Below are 12,202 nucleotides of genomic sequence, written 5' to 3' on the forward strand. Positions count from 1 at the left end.
CCTCCCCCAGATGGGAGCCCCGCAGCCCCCTGCCCGCAGCATCTGCACAAAATGTCACCCACCCCAGCAGCAGCTCCAGGTGTGGGGAGCCCTGAGGTTTCCTCACAGATTTTGACTTAGGGTTGGGTCACATCTCAGGAGGGGTTGGGGCTGTGTGGCAGCTCTGAGCAGGGCAGTGATGACTGCCATCTCTGCAGGGTTGTGGTGGCCTGGGGACCCTGGCCTAATGGCCTATGAGGGGATTTGCAAAGAAGGGGTTGCAGCAGCTCTTTGCCTTCACTTGGCTCCTTTGTGTGATGGAGAAATGGAGAAGCAAGATCTGAGACCTGCTGAAGAGGTGCTCCGAGTTGGCCAAACAGGAGCAAAAAGGACTAACTCCCTGACAGGCTACTGAGGCTCATAACTTTTTTATGTCCTGATACTTAAAACCAGGGTGCACACTGAAAGGAGGAGCAACTGCATGACAAAGATAATCTGAAGTTAACGGGAGGATGCTTCACAGCAGTGATTTTTGTCTCCTAATGTCTTCTGCTTTAACGATGAAGGTATTCATGCTCATGGGTGAAGAGTTCTTGAGGAGGATGTTGGTAAAGGTTTCCACTGAAGAGCACAGTCAAACCCAGCTGTCAGAGCAAGAGAAGTGGTTACAAGCTGCCTGTAAAAGGGACACACAAGCCAACAACCACACTCCACTGAGGCTGATGGGCAGACAGGAGATCAGAGGTTAGCTGCAGCCCTTTTAAACAAGTGACTCTTCTGAAAGGATCTTGGCTTTTTTACTGCCCCGCCTGCATGCAATTGAGTTTTTTGTTTCTTTTCTCAGCTCAATCTCTTTGCTTCACTGCTCCACGGCTATTATGAACTCCTTCAGCTATTTACATGGTTCAAATGTACCGACACTGACTAAAAAAATCTTTAAGGCAGAGTTTTAGGAAACTGGTCAGAAGTCTTAGAGACTGAGTCACTGGGGATGGGTTGAGCTTTGCTTTCTTCTTCAAGCTGCCTGCTGTGTGTTTGTCAGATAGGGATTGAACTGAAAAAGGGTCCTGGAGTTCAAACGCCTTCCCTGCTGCAGTGAGGTGGAGCATGGCACAGGATGCAGCTTATCAGAGATAACAGCTGTGTGTATCAGGAGTCTCTGCTTCCCTCTCCCATGCCGCTTGCTCTGCTCCCTGCCTCTCCTTCTCACACTGAGTGGAGGGAGGCTGGGGTAGGATATGGTTTTCAGACCCATTAACAGCTCTTCAGCCAGATAAAGTCAGTGTCATAGGGCATATCCTGCTGATTCAGCAGTAGAGGGCAGTTCCTATCTCCGGGGGAAGGAGAATAAAAGAGATATATAAATCTCCTTTGCCTCAGGAGGCATGAGTTACACCTTTCAAACCTGTATGGTGAATTGTGGACCTGTATTACAAAACTCTAGTTCTTCACCTATATAGTCAAAGTAATATAATTTCTCAGCAGTCAACAAAACTCTATGGATACAAATCTAGTCACCAACATTTGTGAGCCACTGAATTATAACTTTATCTGGAATAGGTAGGTATTCTGCTCTGTAGAACTGTGTGCACACCAGGCTTTGATGTTTGTGTTAAGAAATGTTGGGGGTAAGGAGAAGCTGTAGGTATAAGCAGATGAAAAATAAAAAAAAGCATAATTGCTTTTTCAGGGGAAAGAAAGTTTTTTTGAGAGTATTTCAGAATGTTTTAAATATATCCACAGTTGTTTCACTATTCCTACTTTCCTCAGATCCTCTATTATCACAAGTATTATCAAAGGCTTATAAAACCACCAGCATCATAGCCAATAATAATTTGATAATAAAAATGCAAAAACCACAGTGTTCTCCATGAACAGCTTCTTATTGCAAGAGTTGACAACAATAATGAATTTTGGTTTCCACCTCTCCAGGGGAGTAAAAGATGATTTTTATGTAAGGAATGTTTTTGTTTAAAATCTTCTGGCTCAAGAGCTCAGTGGCCTCTGACTGTCCTGAGTCACCTTCCCGCAGTGACTGGGATTCTTGTAGACAGGGCAAAGGGCCCTGTACTTTTGGCATGGTGTTGAATATCCTTCAGGAGACCTTTGGTTGGAATGACTGAATTGTGTGAGAGCTGCTTAGGGTGAGGAGGGTGTTGCAGGAACACAGAGGTGTGTCTGCACTGAGAAGGTGAAGGAGCTGAAAAGTAAAGCAGAAGGGAAAAGAAAAGTTTTGTCCACTCTTTTACCTCAGGCAATCAAGAGGAGGCTGGGAAATAAGAAAGCCAGCATATCATGAAGTGAAGAGAGCAGTGACATTTTACAGCAGCTGAAGATCTCCTCCACAGTGTTTGTACTCCTTTCATGTGTTGTTATCAGCATTCTTTTCGAGGGCTTATTATCGTGTTCTCCCAGACAGAAAGCAGACGGCCATCCTGTGACCCACATCCTGAGTTTTACATCCCTCCTTGTCCTGTGCCATCTGAGGTATTTATAGTGTGACCCACCACTGGGAGAGCAGAGGACTTCCTTTATACTCTAAACATTATGCTACAATAATAATGAGAATCTGGGACAAATGACAAGTCTTCCTGCCCACAAAATGTCATAACCCTGCCACTTCAAATGACAGTGAGCTGGCTAGGTCACCATGCTGTTTGCTCAGTGGGTGTCAGGTTACTGGCTGTTGTTGCTACTGTAGTGGAACTGAGGCTGTACCTGGGGCAGAACATGGAACTAGAGTCTAAATACTCTGCAAGTTAATGGGGTAGGGAAGTGGTAAGAGTTGACGTTCCCCTGCTAGGGCACCATCTGTCTACTCAGCCCTTCCCATGTACTGTCATAGGGAGCTAAAGCTCTCCTGTGAAGTATACCACTTTACAACAGTTTAACACCTCAGAGGCACAATGGTTTTTTTCCTATTGTGTTTTTTGCGTGTTGTTTTTGGTTGCTTTGTTTGTCTTTTTGGTTTTGTTTGTTTGTTTGTTTTGTTTTTTTAGTCGGTTTGGGGTTTTTTTGCAAACATTTGCTGTGATTTCAATTATTGTTCTTATTTTAAGGGGCAAAAGGTTGGCTTCCTTTCTGCATCATCCCCCTGAGGTATGACAGACACTTCTGCAGGCTGCTGTTAGCACCTCACTGCATAAATGGTTCAGAGGGACGCCCAGCAGGCTGTTTTTCTTCCCCCCCAAGGAAGGAAAGATTAAGAGCAGAGGAGGGAGATAATATAGCTCCAGCTGAACCTGGCCATGCATATCATTGTTACCCAAGAAAGGTCAAACGTGCTCCAGGATTGTAAGAGGTTTCTGAGAGAGATAAAGAAGATGAGGTGTGTGTAGAATAAGATAAGAGCTAAGGCTCCTTGGTGATTAGTCAAGGATCAGGCATGTGTGGGCTAGTGTGGGAAAGAGTGAGTGAACTTACGGCTCTCCAACTAGTGCTGGAGGGGAGATGACAGGAAAACCTGCAGCTGGGAGGGTTGGTTGACTTCACAAGAAACCCCCAGGGTGAGGGGTGAGCAGCATCCACTTGCCCTTAGTGGCACTGACATTTTCCCAGTGACTTGCTTTGTAGGCCAGAGGGACCTGAGGACCTACTGATTTGTCTGGAGGGAGCAGAGACAATATTGGCCAGCCCCTGTTTCTGTCTGGTAGCAAACAGCAGAACATCTGCCCACCTAAAGCATGGCACGGGAGTGCTGGCCAGGTAACATCCAAGAGCAGAAGTGAAAGATGGGCCAGCATCAGCTTTTCAGAGAGGTAGGGAGTGGGTGGGAGCACATGCAGAAAGGTCTCTGTCCTCATGCTTTCACTTCTCCTACTTGCCACTGCCTGCAGGTTCCCCAACACATGGCAAACCCCTTGCTTTGAAGCATCTGGCTTTGGTGTTACCCCATTTAGTCTGTAGGCATTCTGAGGACTTGCTCACGTTGTAGCTGACAGTAAATGGGCCAATTCTATTATGTATATGGCTACTTATGGAAAAAGTAATGAATATGTGTGAATCAATGCAGGGACCAAAACCAAGGTGAAGAGTAGAAACAAAAAGACCACCAGTGACCAGTTGAAAAGAACTGAATGCCTGCCTTCTATAAATAGGAAAATCAGTGTATAGACCCAAATTGGGTGGAAGATGGGATTATGCTGGACCAGAGGCTTTTTTTACTTCAAGCAGGTAGGGAAGGAGAGAGTATAGTGAGATCAGATTGCCTGGATGATGGAAAGAAAAGGAGAGCTTAACTGCTAGTGATTTCCATCTTCAACCTCCCCAGGTCTGTTGTTCCATAGGTCTGTTAGTGACAAGTGAGGAGTACCAGGATGAATTCATTGCTTCTACATAGTAATGTAGAGCATCACAGTAAGGTCTAGCCTGCTTGTGAACCAGGGACAAAACACAGCACTGCACAGTCTGGCCATGAGCAACCTACACCTTTGCCTGCAAGTTGTTTTCTTTTATACATTAACTTGATAATTTAGCTCCCTTGAAGTCCTATCAGTACAGATACAGAACATGGCATTCTTTACTGCAACAGAGCCAAAGTAAACTATCCCAGTGACATATCAACTTGTGCAAAGGGAGTGGAAAATACTCACATGGAGTGGACAATGCTTTGACACCGAGGGCTTACCCAGTACAGATGGCTGGTTGCCAGGCAGTACAAAAGGAATTGACTCTTGCACAGAGGCAGAACATACCCTAAAGGTAGCAAACAAACAGAACATAACTTGAGTGACCTAAAGTCTGTGCAGATTGGAGACATTGTGGGTGTGGAAAGTAATTTTTTCAAGTAAACACAATTTTTGTAACCTGCTGGTATAACAGGCTAATCACAACAGCAGATTTTAAAGGAGCAGTGCCCTGGAGAACACTGCAGCCTGTTAACACATCACCAATACATTTATCTTTCTCAAAGGCAATGCAAACATCAGAGCACATGCTTCATTTTGTCCCATGATAACAACATCAACAACATCACAGAGAGGATATCCATGCAAAATCTTTATTTGGAGAATGTCTTCTCTTCAATAACAGCACCCCTCCTGTTTACACATAAGCCAAGAAAAACAGTATTTGCATTGTGCAGAAGAAAATACAAATAAAATTCTTAAAACACATTCATGTTTTGATATATTAAAAAAGTTTTGTAATTGCTTACCCCTATTTCCTCTAAATCTGTTCTTGGGCTTGTTAGAGCTGAGAACCATAGTGATGATATAGTATTAGTTCTGGAGATAGGCCACAGTATCTTGAAAGTCAATGTGGAGAATTATCTGCATTGTATAAAGACACAAAGATACTGATACACTGATATAGTACATGTATGCCCTTGTTTTCCTTGAAGGTTGGGAATGGTTTTGGAATGGTTCTGATTATTTTCTCTTCTGGTTCAGAGCTTGAAAGAAGGCCGAGATTGATGCCGTTGAAGGTGGAAAGTTCCTCCTTAATTTTATAATCTGTATGTTATTGTGGTTTCTCTTGGATGGGAAATTCCATTTTTATTTCTAATCTCAGCCATGTGTCGGTCAATTCTGACTTAAGTTCCCTTCACCCTCTCCCTGCTGTGCAGCTCTGCAAGCCATATTGCAAACATATTTTTCAGCATGGGTGGGAGGTAGTGTTGTGGTTTTGGGCTTAGCTATTGATACCAGGATTTCCCTTTTTCTTTGTTTGAAACATTTTTTTCTTTAAAAATAGAGTTGATGGTAAACATCTTTCATTTAGCCCCCAGAGGGAGTTGCAGTGAACATTTTCATGCAAGTTTGAGTAAGAATTAAATCACAGTTTCCCAACTTTTCTGATAAATTCAGTGATACAGTCATCATCTCATGAAATCTTCAGCTTGATCTTTTATTTGGATTATGCAGAAGAATAGAATTTTAAACTTTGTAGACTCCACTTGTAATAGATTTACTCCAGTAAATTAGGACTGCAGCACCATGGCTGATTGCCAGTGGAGGGAAATCAGAGGATTGTTTGATCCTCAACCAAGAAAATACCGTGTCCTCCAAAAGAACAGCTTTACAGAAAATATTCAGAAGGCTGACAAGCTGTCAGTTCTTTCCGTTCCTTTTAACACTGTTTTGTCTCTTTGAGCTGATGGCTCCTGTCAAATGAAGATTCACCTCGGACAAATACTTGCCTCTGCCAGATCTTGAGCCTGGACAGAAGCACCCGTTGCAATTGCAAGAACTTCTGACATTTAAAATGCAAGGGCATTTCATTTGTACTTTTCTCCCTATCTCTGCACTTGTTTTTCCTTAGAAAAGGGGCAGTGAAGAAAATACCAATATTTGAACCCAAACAGAAGGTTGAGTACTATAAAACTAGCATTCAGCTGGCTGTCCACATGCAAAGGCAACAGAATGTTGATCCTAGATATTAATACTGATTTATGATATTAAGCAAACAACCATTTTACTAAATTCCTGCCATTATATGTGAATGAGCTTGATGGGACTGGTTATTTTCTAAGCATGACAGATTAATGCTGTTACATTACCACTCTAAGCATAAGCTGTCCTTCTTTCAAGCGTTATTGGATGGATGTGTTGGTATACAGACTGTTTGCTCCCAAAACCAGGATCTGAGTCAAGGAAACTCCATGGTTTCGATCCGTGATAGAGTTGTTGGCAGTGAAGATAAACCTGCGGCATGAAATACAACAGCTCTTGTGCCCTGAGAAGGTTTCTTGAATTAGTAGCTAACAAGAGACACTTAGTCAGGGACATCACCAGGCATTTCCATTACCGGTCATCCTGTCTCATCCAAAGGGATTCCCCTCCCTTGCCGGCCCCACCCCGTCCTGTTTAGCTGGGAGGCCAGAGGGGTTTGAAACACAGACCTCAAAGCTCTTCTCACACTTCCGTCCCGTTCAAAAGGCCTCCAGCACGGGGGCTGGAGAGGGCTCCGGAACCAGCGGTTCTTGATGGGACCGGCGCCGGTGCCCCGGGGCCGCAGGGGGGAGCGCTTTGCCCTCCCAACCCCCAGCGCTGCCGCCCGCCCACGGGGCGCTCCCCGGACCTCCGGGCTGGGCTGGGACCTTTCTCTGCTCGTCAGGCAGAGGAGCCTGAATCGTTGGGTCCTTGAGTATCTTCCTGGCGCCTTAGCGAGGCCACCAGCTTATTGCCACTATTCCCTCGGGCATATTCATCTCCATCTCCATCCTCCGGGTACCCATTCTGGGTTCAATGGGACGGAGATGACAGGTCCTATTTAGCTATTCGTCTCCTCAGGAGTCTCCCTTTTAAACATTTTTTAAATGTATAAACCGGGCCTGAGGTTTTTGCATGAATTCCTGAGGATGCTTGTGAAACCAAGTATCTTCCCAATCAAGCACTTTGGTAACCTGGCATCCAACGCCTGCTTCCCCAGCTGCAGCCATCTTGCAGGAGCATAAACTGGATGCACAGCAGCTTGTAACAACATGGTTTCTGGGATTCTAGCTCCACTCTTCCTTCTGAGACTAAAGATAAGTGCACAGTTCCTCACTGCTGCGCTGCTGTCACTCAACTGCATTCGAGGAGACACTGGAAACAGCCCACCACCTCCTCCTCTGCCTCCCATCACCCCTGAGCTCCTGCTGTTGCCATTAGCAGTGACAGCTGTTGCCATCGAAGTTTTATGCACTCATTGAGAGAGGCACTGAACGTCACCATTTACTGTTTTTTAACTACATCTTCACTATACGGGTGATCAGACCCTGGCACAGGGTGCCCAGAGGAGTTGTGGATACCCCCCTCCCCCATCAGTGTTCAAGGCTTTGAGCAACGTGGTCTAGTGGGATGTGTCCCTGCCCATGCAGGGGGGCTGGAACTAGATGCTCTTTGAGGTTCCTTCCAACCCAAACCAATCTATATAATTCTATGTTACATTAGCTGTAAAAAGAGCTTTCTGGTGACTGCTGTTGGCAACTGGTGGTTTCTGGAAAGGTGTTCAGCTATGAAAGTATCCAGCCCATTTTGATAGCAACATTACAGGTACTGTAGAAATACTGAGCCACAATAATTCATAAACAGTACTGTATGAATTTCTTAGTTGTGTGTAACATAGTATGAAATGAAACAGCCAGTGCTGTTAGAGGAATACAGAGTTTTTAAAGCAGTATGAACTCTAGTCTTTCATCCACTGGTCAGTCACATACTACTGCAAAACAAAGCTTACAACCTTTCTAGGTTTTGATTTCTCATTCTTAGCCAGTAAAGTCTAAAATCTTCTCTGAAATATTCCTTTTTCCTTATTGTTTCCTTTTATTTTTTCTTTTTTTTTTTTTTTAATTTTATTTTTGTTTTTTAAGATCTTAGTTATTTATGTGCACTGGAAAAGTAAGTGCTTGACATAACTGATGAAACAGACACATTGCAAAATCAATTAACCCCCACATAAAATGCACAGAGAACTCTTTTTCCACAGAGACATGAACTGAAGGTAGCAGGACTGGTTATATGGGACAATTTACTGTTCTCTATAAATCAAGGATTAATTAAAACTTCCAAGTTACTGCCATGCACACTCAACTTTACTGGTAAGTAGGATGATGAGAGTCGAAGCAATTCTTTTTAATAAATGTTTGCTGTTTCTTTTTATGGGCAGAATTGGAGTGGGGGACAGATACACACATTTTGTAGCTATTTACTAGCTCCAAGATGGTTTTGAAGAAAGGTGGATATAGTAAGAGTGTGGTGAACAGTTTGTCAACAAGTATTGCTACACAGCATGCACAAGAGTTAATGAAATAAAATATACGCCACATTTTCTTTTCAAACAAGCTTTAAATAGTCCATATGTAACAGAATCATGTGTTACAGACAAGAAATTCTTGCTGCCAAAACACAGGATGAGTGTTTTTCCCTGTCATTCTTTCCAAATTATAGACTTCGGAAAAAATACGCCAAGAAATTAGAGATTTTAAAAAAAATTATTCTAAAAAACAGAGTAGACTGCTGATATACATGAACAAATAATCAGAAGGATGTTAGTATACATGTACTCACAAAAAAACACACTGGAGTGGACATAAAGGGTTTTAAGACACAGATACTATGCAAGCTAATCCAGTATCAAAGAGCAGAATGCATAGGCTTTATTACAAACTCTGTAATTCATGCATTTGTATGTGCAGATAAAATATACTTAAAGCCATGTATTTAAATGCTGTCAAGAAGACACCTGAACTCCTTCCCAGCATTCAGGGAAGACTTAAACTCAGTTTTGTTAATTTTTATAGACTGGCCTAATCCAAACCCATAATCTCTAAAAGGGAACAAAGTGAAAGGAAGAAACCAGGTATTTTATCTGAGCACCTCAGAGACACTGGGACAAAGATGCAAACCCACTTTTTGGTAATCACTGTCACTGGAATGTACTGGCAGCAGCACTAGCCCAGATAGTTCTCGGCTGTTCTTCAGGAAGGGGCTCCAACAAGAATAATCCAAGGGTTGAGTGGGAAAAAAGTAGAAATTAACCCTCTTGTACAAACAAACATACACAGATGGCTCTTTTGAGAACAAAATAAGGTAGCACTACAGAGTATGTGGCAATATGGAATGTGCATTAAGATATACAAGTGAAATCTCCTTGGGGCACCTTCACTCAGAGGGATAAGTCTTCTTAAAATATAATAATAATATTAATACTTCTTTATACTTGCCACTTGTTAGCAATTGTTTACATCATAGAAAAATAGATAGTATTCTGTAACAAGAAATATAGTTACTTTGTTAAAATGGGCTATTTTAAACCAGCTACTATTCTTTCATATAAAGAATTTCTAAACAGCAAAACAAAAATAGGTAATACTGAGTGCAAAACAGCCAGTGGTATACTTTGCATTGGTTTAAAACCCTAGTTGCCAGCTACTGTAATTACACGTTCTGTACACGACTACAAAAGTCTTCCATCTTTTAGAACCTTGGGGTTTTTCATTTTCTTCTCTCTAGGTGGCAAGTAAGTATTAATCCAAGTAAATTCAAACTCTGGAAGTCAGAAATAAATTCACAATCAGTCTTTGCTACCATTCTCTTGCATTCCTTCCCCCATGTAGTGCAGCAGCACTTTCTACTTATGGACAAAAATCCCTTAAGTTAAACAAAGTTTAGACTGCAGATACTTAGAAGTTTAGCTTATAAATTCACATTCTTTTAAAAATCATTTCGCTAATCTCCCACGTTTACATTTACACCAAAGAGAAAGCTCAAAAGCCTCATTTCATGCATTTCATCATCCCTGCTGAAGACTGAAATAGAGTTTAGATAAAAACTCTTCGCCAGCGGCAGGCATTAAGTCTTAACACTACAAAGCCAGATGGTTCCAATGTAGAAGTCAGATTTTTCTGTGGTTTCTGCAATAGTTTCAGACACGAATAGCTAATTCCTAGTGGCAGTGGTAAAGGCATTATCAGTACACCATGAACACCACAAATGGAGGCAATTTCCAAGCATCAAAGAACAAAAAACAAACAAAAACCACCCAGAAAAAAAAAAAAATCGGTGAAACATTCTTAGTAGAGCAGGAATCTCTATTCGCCTCTTCATTCATCTCACACCTTTTCAACTTTGGTGGGGTCATACGTTTCTGAAAAAAAAAAACAAAACAAAAAACCAGACCAAACAAGAAAACACTATTAATAATGTATTCATAACCTGTTCAACATTACTATCTGCACGAGGTAGACATATTTTCCCTATTTTATTTAAAGAAGTAAGTGAATACTGGACTTATACCCATAAAGATATATACCATGGTACTGATCCAAATTCGGTAATTCTGTAGAAAGCAGTGTAATTCGGGGGGAACTTGGATAGATAGAACTTGGAAACAGAAGCCTTGGGTAGATAGGAACAAGCATACTGACTGTTAAGTGATTACTTTTAGGCTTTAGATGCTTTCACAGGGAAGGACATAAGATTTGCCTCCTTGTACTGAACACTAAGGACAAGTAAATGTTTTAAGCATCCTAACAGAGTGTTTAAAGTTGGCTGAAGAAGGTGATGCTGCCATCCAGTCATCAGGATCTTTTCAGTTGGTTGCAAATCCTTGGTTTCAGCTAATTCAACAGAGTGCAGAACAGCACAGTTGTCTTACATCACTATGGTTAGACTGTCTTGCTTCGGTCTGCAAAACTGCAGCTCATGTTCTCAACATTATTCACTAAAGCACTGGACTGCCTTACTAATACTGATGTTTATTTCCAGCTTACCTCTTGTCAGTTCACAGGACAGCTCACATTTATTTTCTTTATCTGAAGCCCCAAGGACACTCTTCTATCAGATTTTTTTAAACTGGGTTTATTCAGTTGCCATTATTGGGTTAATTCAACTGCCAAGAAGCCAGCAGATAGGAGCCTTTTCCTTCACCCTTTTGATTTTGGGATAGGATTGCAAAGAAAGGGCTTTGCTTTGACAGATCTGTCTGCCCTATGCTGTCATGCATGTGTGTCTTACTCTGGGGTCCTTGGGATGCATGGACACAGCATGGAGGCACCAGGGCTACCTGCAGAGGAATCTGGAGGCACACAGGGGCCTGGACAAGCTGGCACTGCAGCCTCTGCTCCCAGCCTACTTGCTGCTCTTACACAATCTGGGCATCTCTGCTAACCTTAAATGTCCCTCCTGTAGGCTGTACTCCCACTGCACTCACATTGAAACAGCTGAGCATGAAAATAGCTGCATGTATAAATATCACACCTCAGAGTAAAACATTCACCCTCAGGACTTCCATGCTGATGTGAGTAAATGTCTTCATTGAAACAAGCATAAAAATCCTCAGAGGGAAATTTTCATTCCTGTGTCCAAGTGTCCATCTGTGGCATTCAGGATTATATAAAGGGGGGACTGGCTAAGAGAGAGACTGGCTAAGAGAGAACTTTTGGATTTGGCCCAAGTGGGTGGATTCCTGGTGCAGCATCCTTTATCACTTCTCTCACATCTCTTGCCCACTCTCCTCAGATTGCTAGGACAGCCAAGAAAGGAATCTGTGCCAGCAACACCTATGTTTCCAGAACTGCTTGTTGCTATTCAGCCTCTTCTGGTATTTCCAAACTTCAAGAACAGACACCAGATGAATGCAAAAAAATCAAGAGGAAAAAAGTTTATGAGGACTGGTGCACTCCAGGACAAGGTTTCATCTTTCTAAACTTACTGCATTGGTGGTGTGGGAAGGTGCTTCTGAAGCAGTAATATTTTTCCAACTGTAAACATTTTGCCATCTAAACTGCTAGAACTTACAC

General features: G+C 42.4%; 1 protein-coding gene and 1 long non-coding RNA gene across 4 annotated transcripts in view; one reads left to right on the forward strand and one right to left on the reverse strand.

Annotated features, from left to right (window-relative positions):
- Nucleotides 1–6,643, forward strand: part of LOC139792098 (uncharacterized) — a 28,473-nt gene extending 21,830 nt beyond the window's left edge. Inside the window, exons 3-4 of one of the 2 annotated variants that reach the window (XR_011724143.1) lie at nt 433–587; nt 6,073–6,643. This is a non-coding gene — a long non-coding RNA (uncharacterized lncRNA). The remainder of the gene's footprint in view (nt 1–432; nt 588–6,072) is intronic. The other variant, XR_011724142.1, reaches the window with a different exon arrangement.
- The window catches only part of JCAD (junctional cadherin 5 associated), a 64,385-nt gene continuing 57,147 nt past the window's right edge, over nt 4,965–12,202 (reverse strand). For both annotated transcript variants that reach the window (XM_071734929.1, XM_071734928.1), the window contains exon 4: nt 4,965–10,548. In XM_071734929.1, the coding sequence (XP_071591030.1) occupies nt 10,514–10,548 (35 nt within the window). In that variant the 3' untranslated portion in view covers nt 4,965–10,513. The remainder of the gene's footprint in view (nt 10,549–12,202) is intronic.

This window comes from Heliangelus exortis, chromosome 2, assembly GCF_036169615.1.
Source record: "Heliangelus exortis chromosome 2, bHelExo1.hap1, whole genome shotgun sequence".
NCBI classification, from domain to species: Eukaryota; Metazoa; Chordata; class Aves; order Apodiformes; family Trochilidae; genus Heliangelus; species Heliangelus exortis.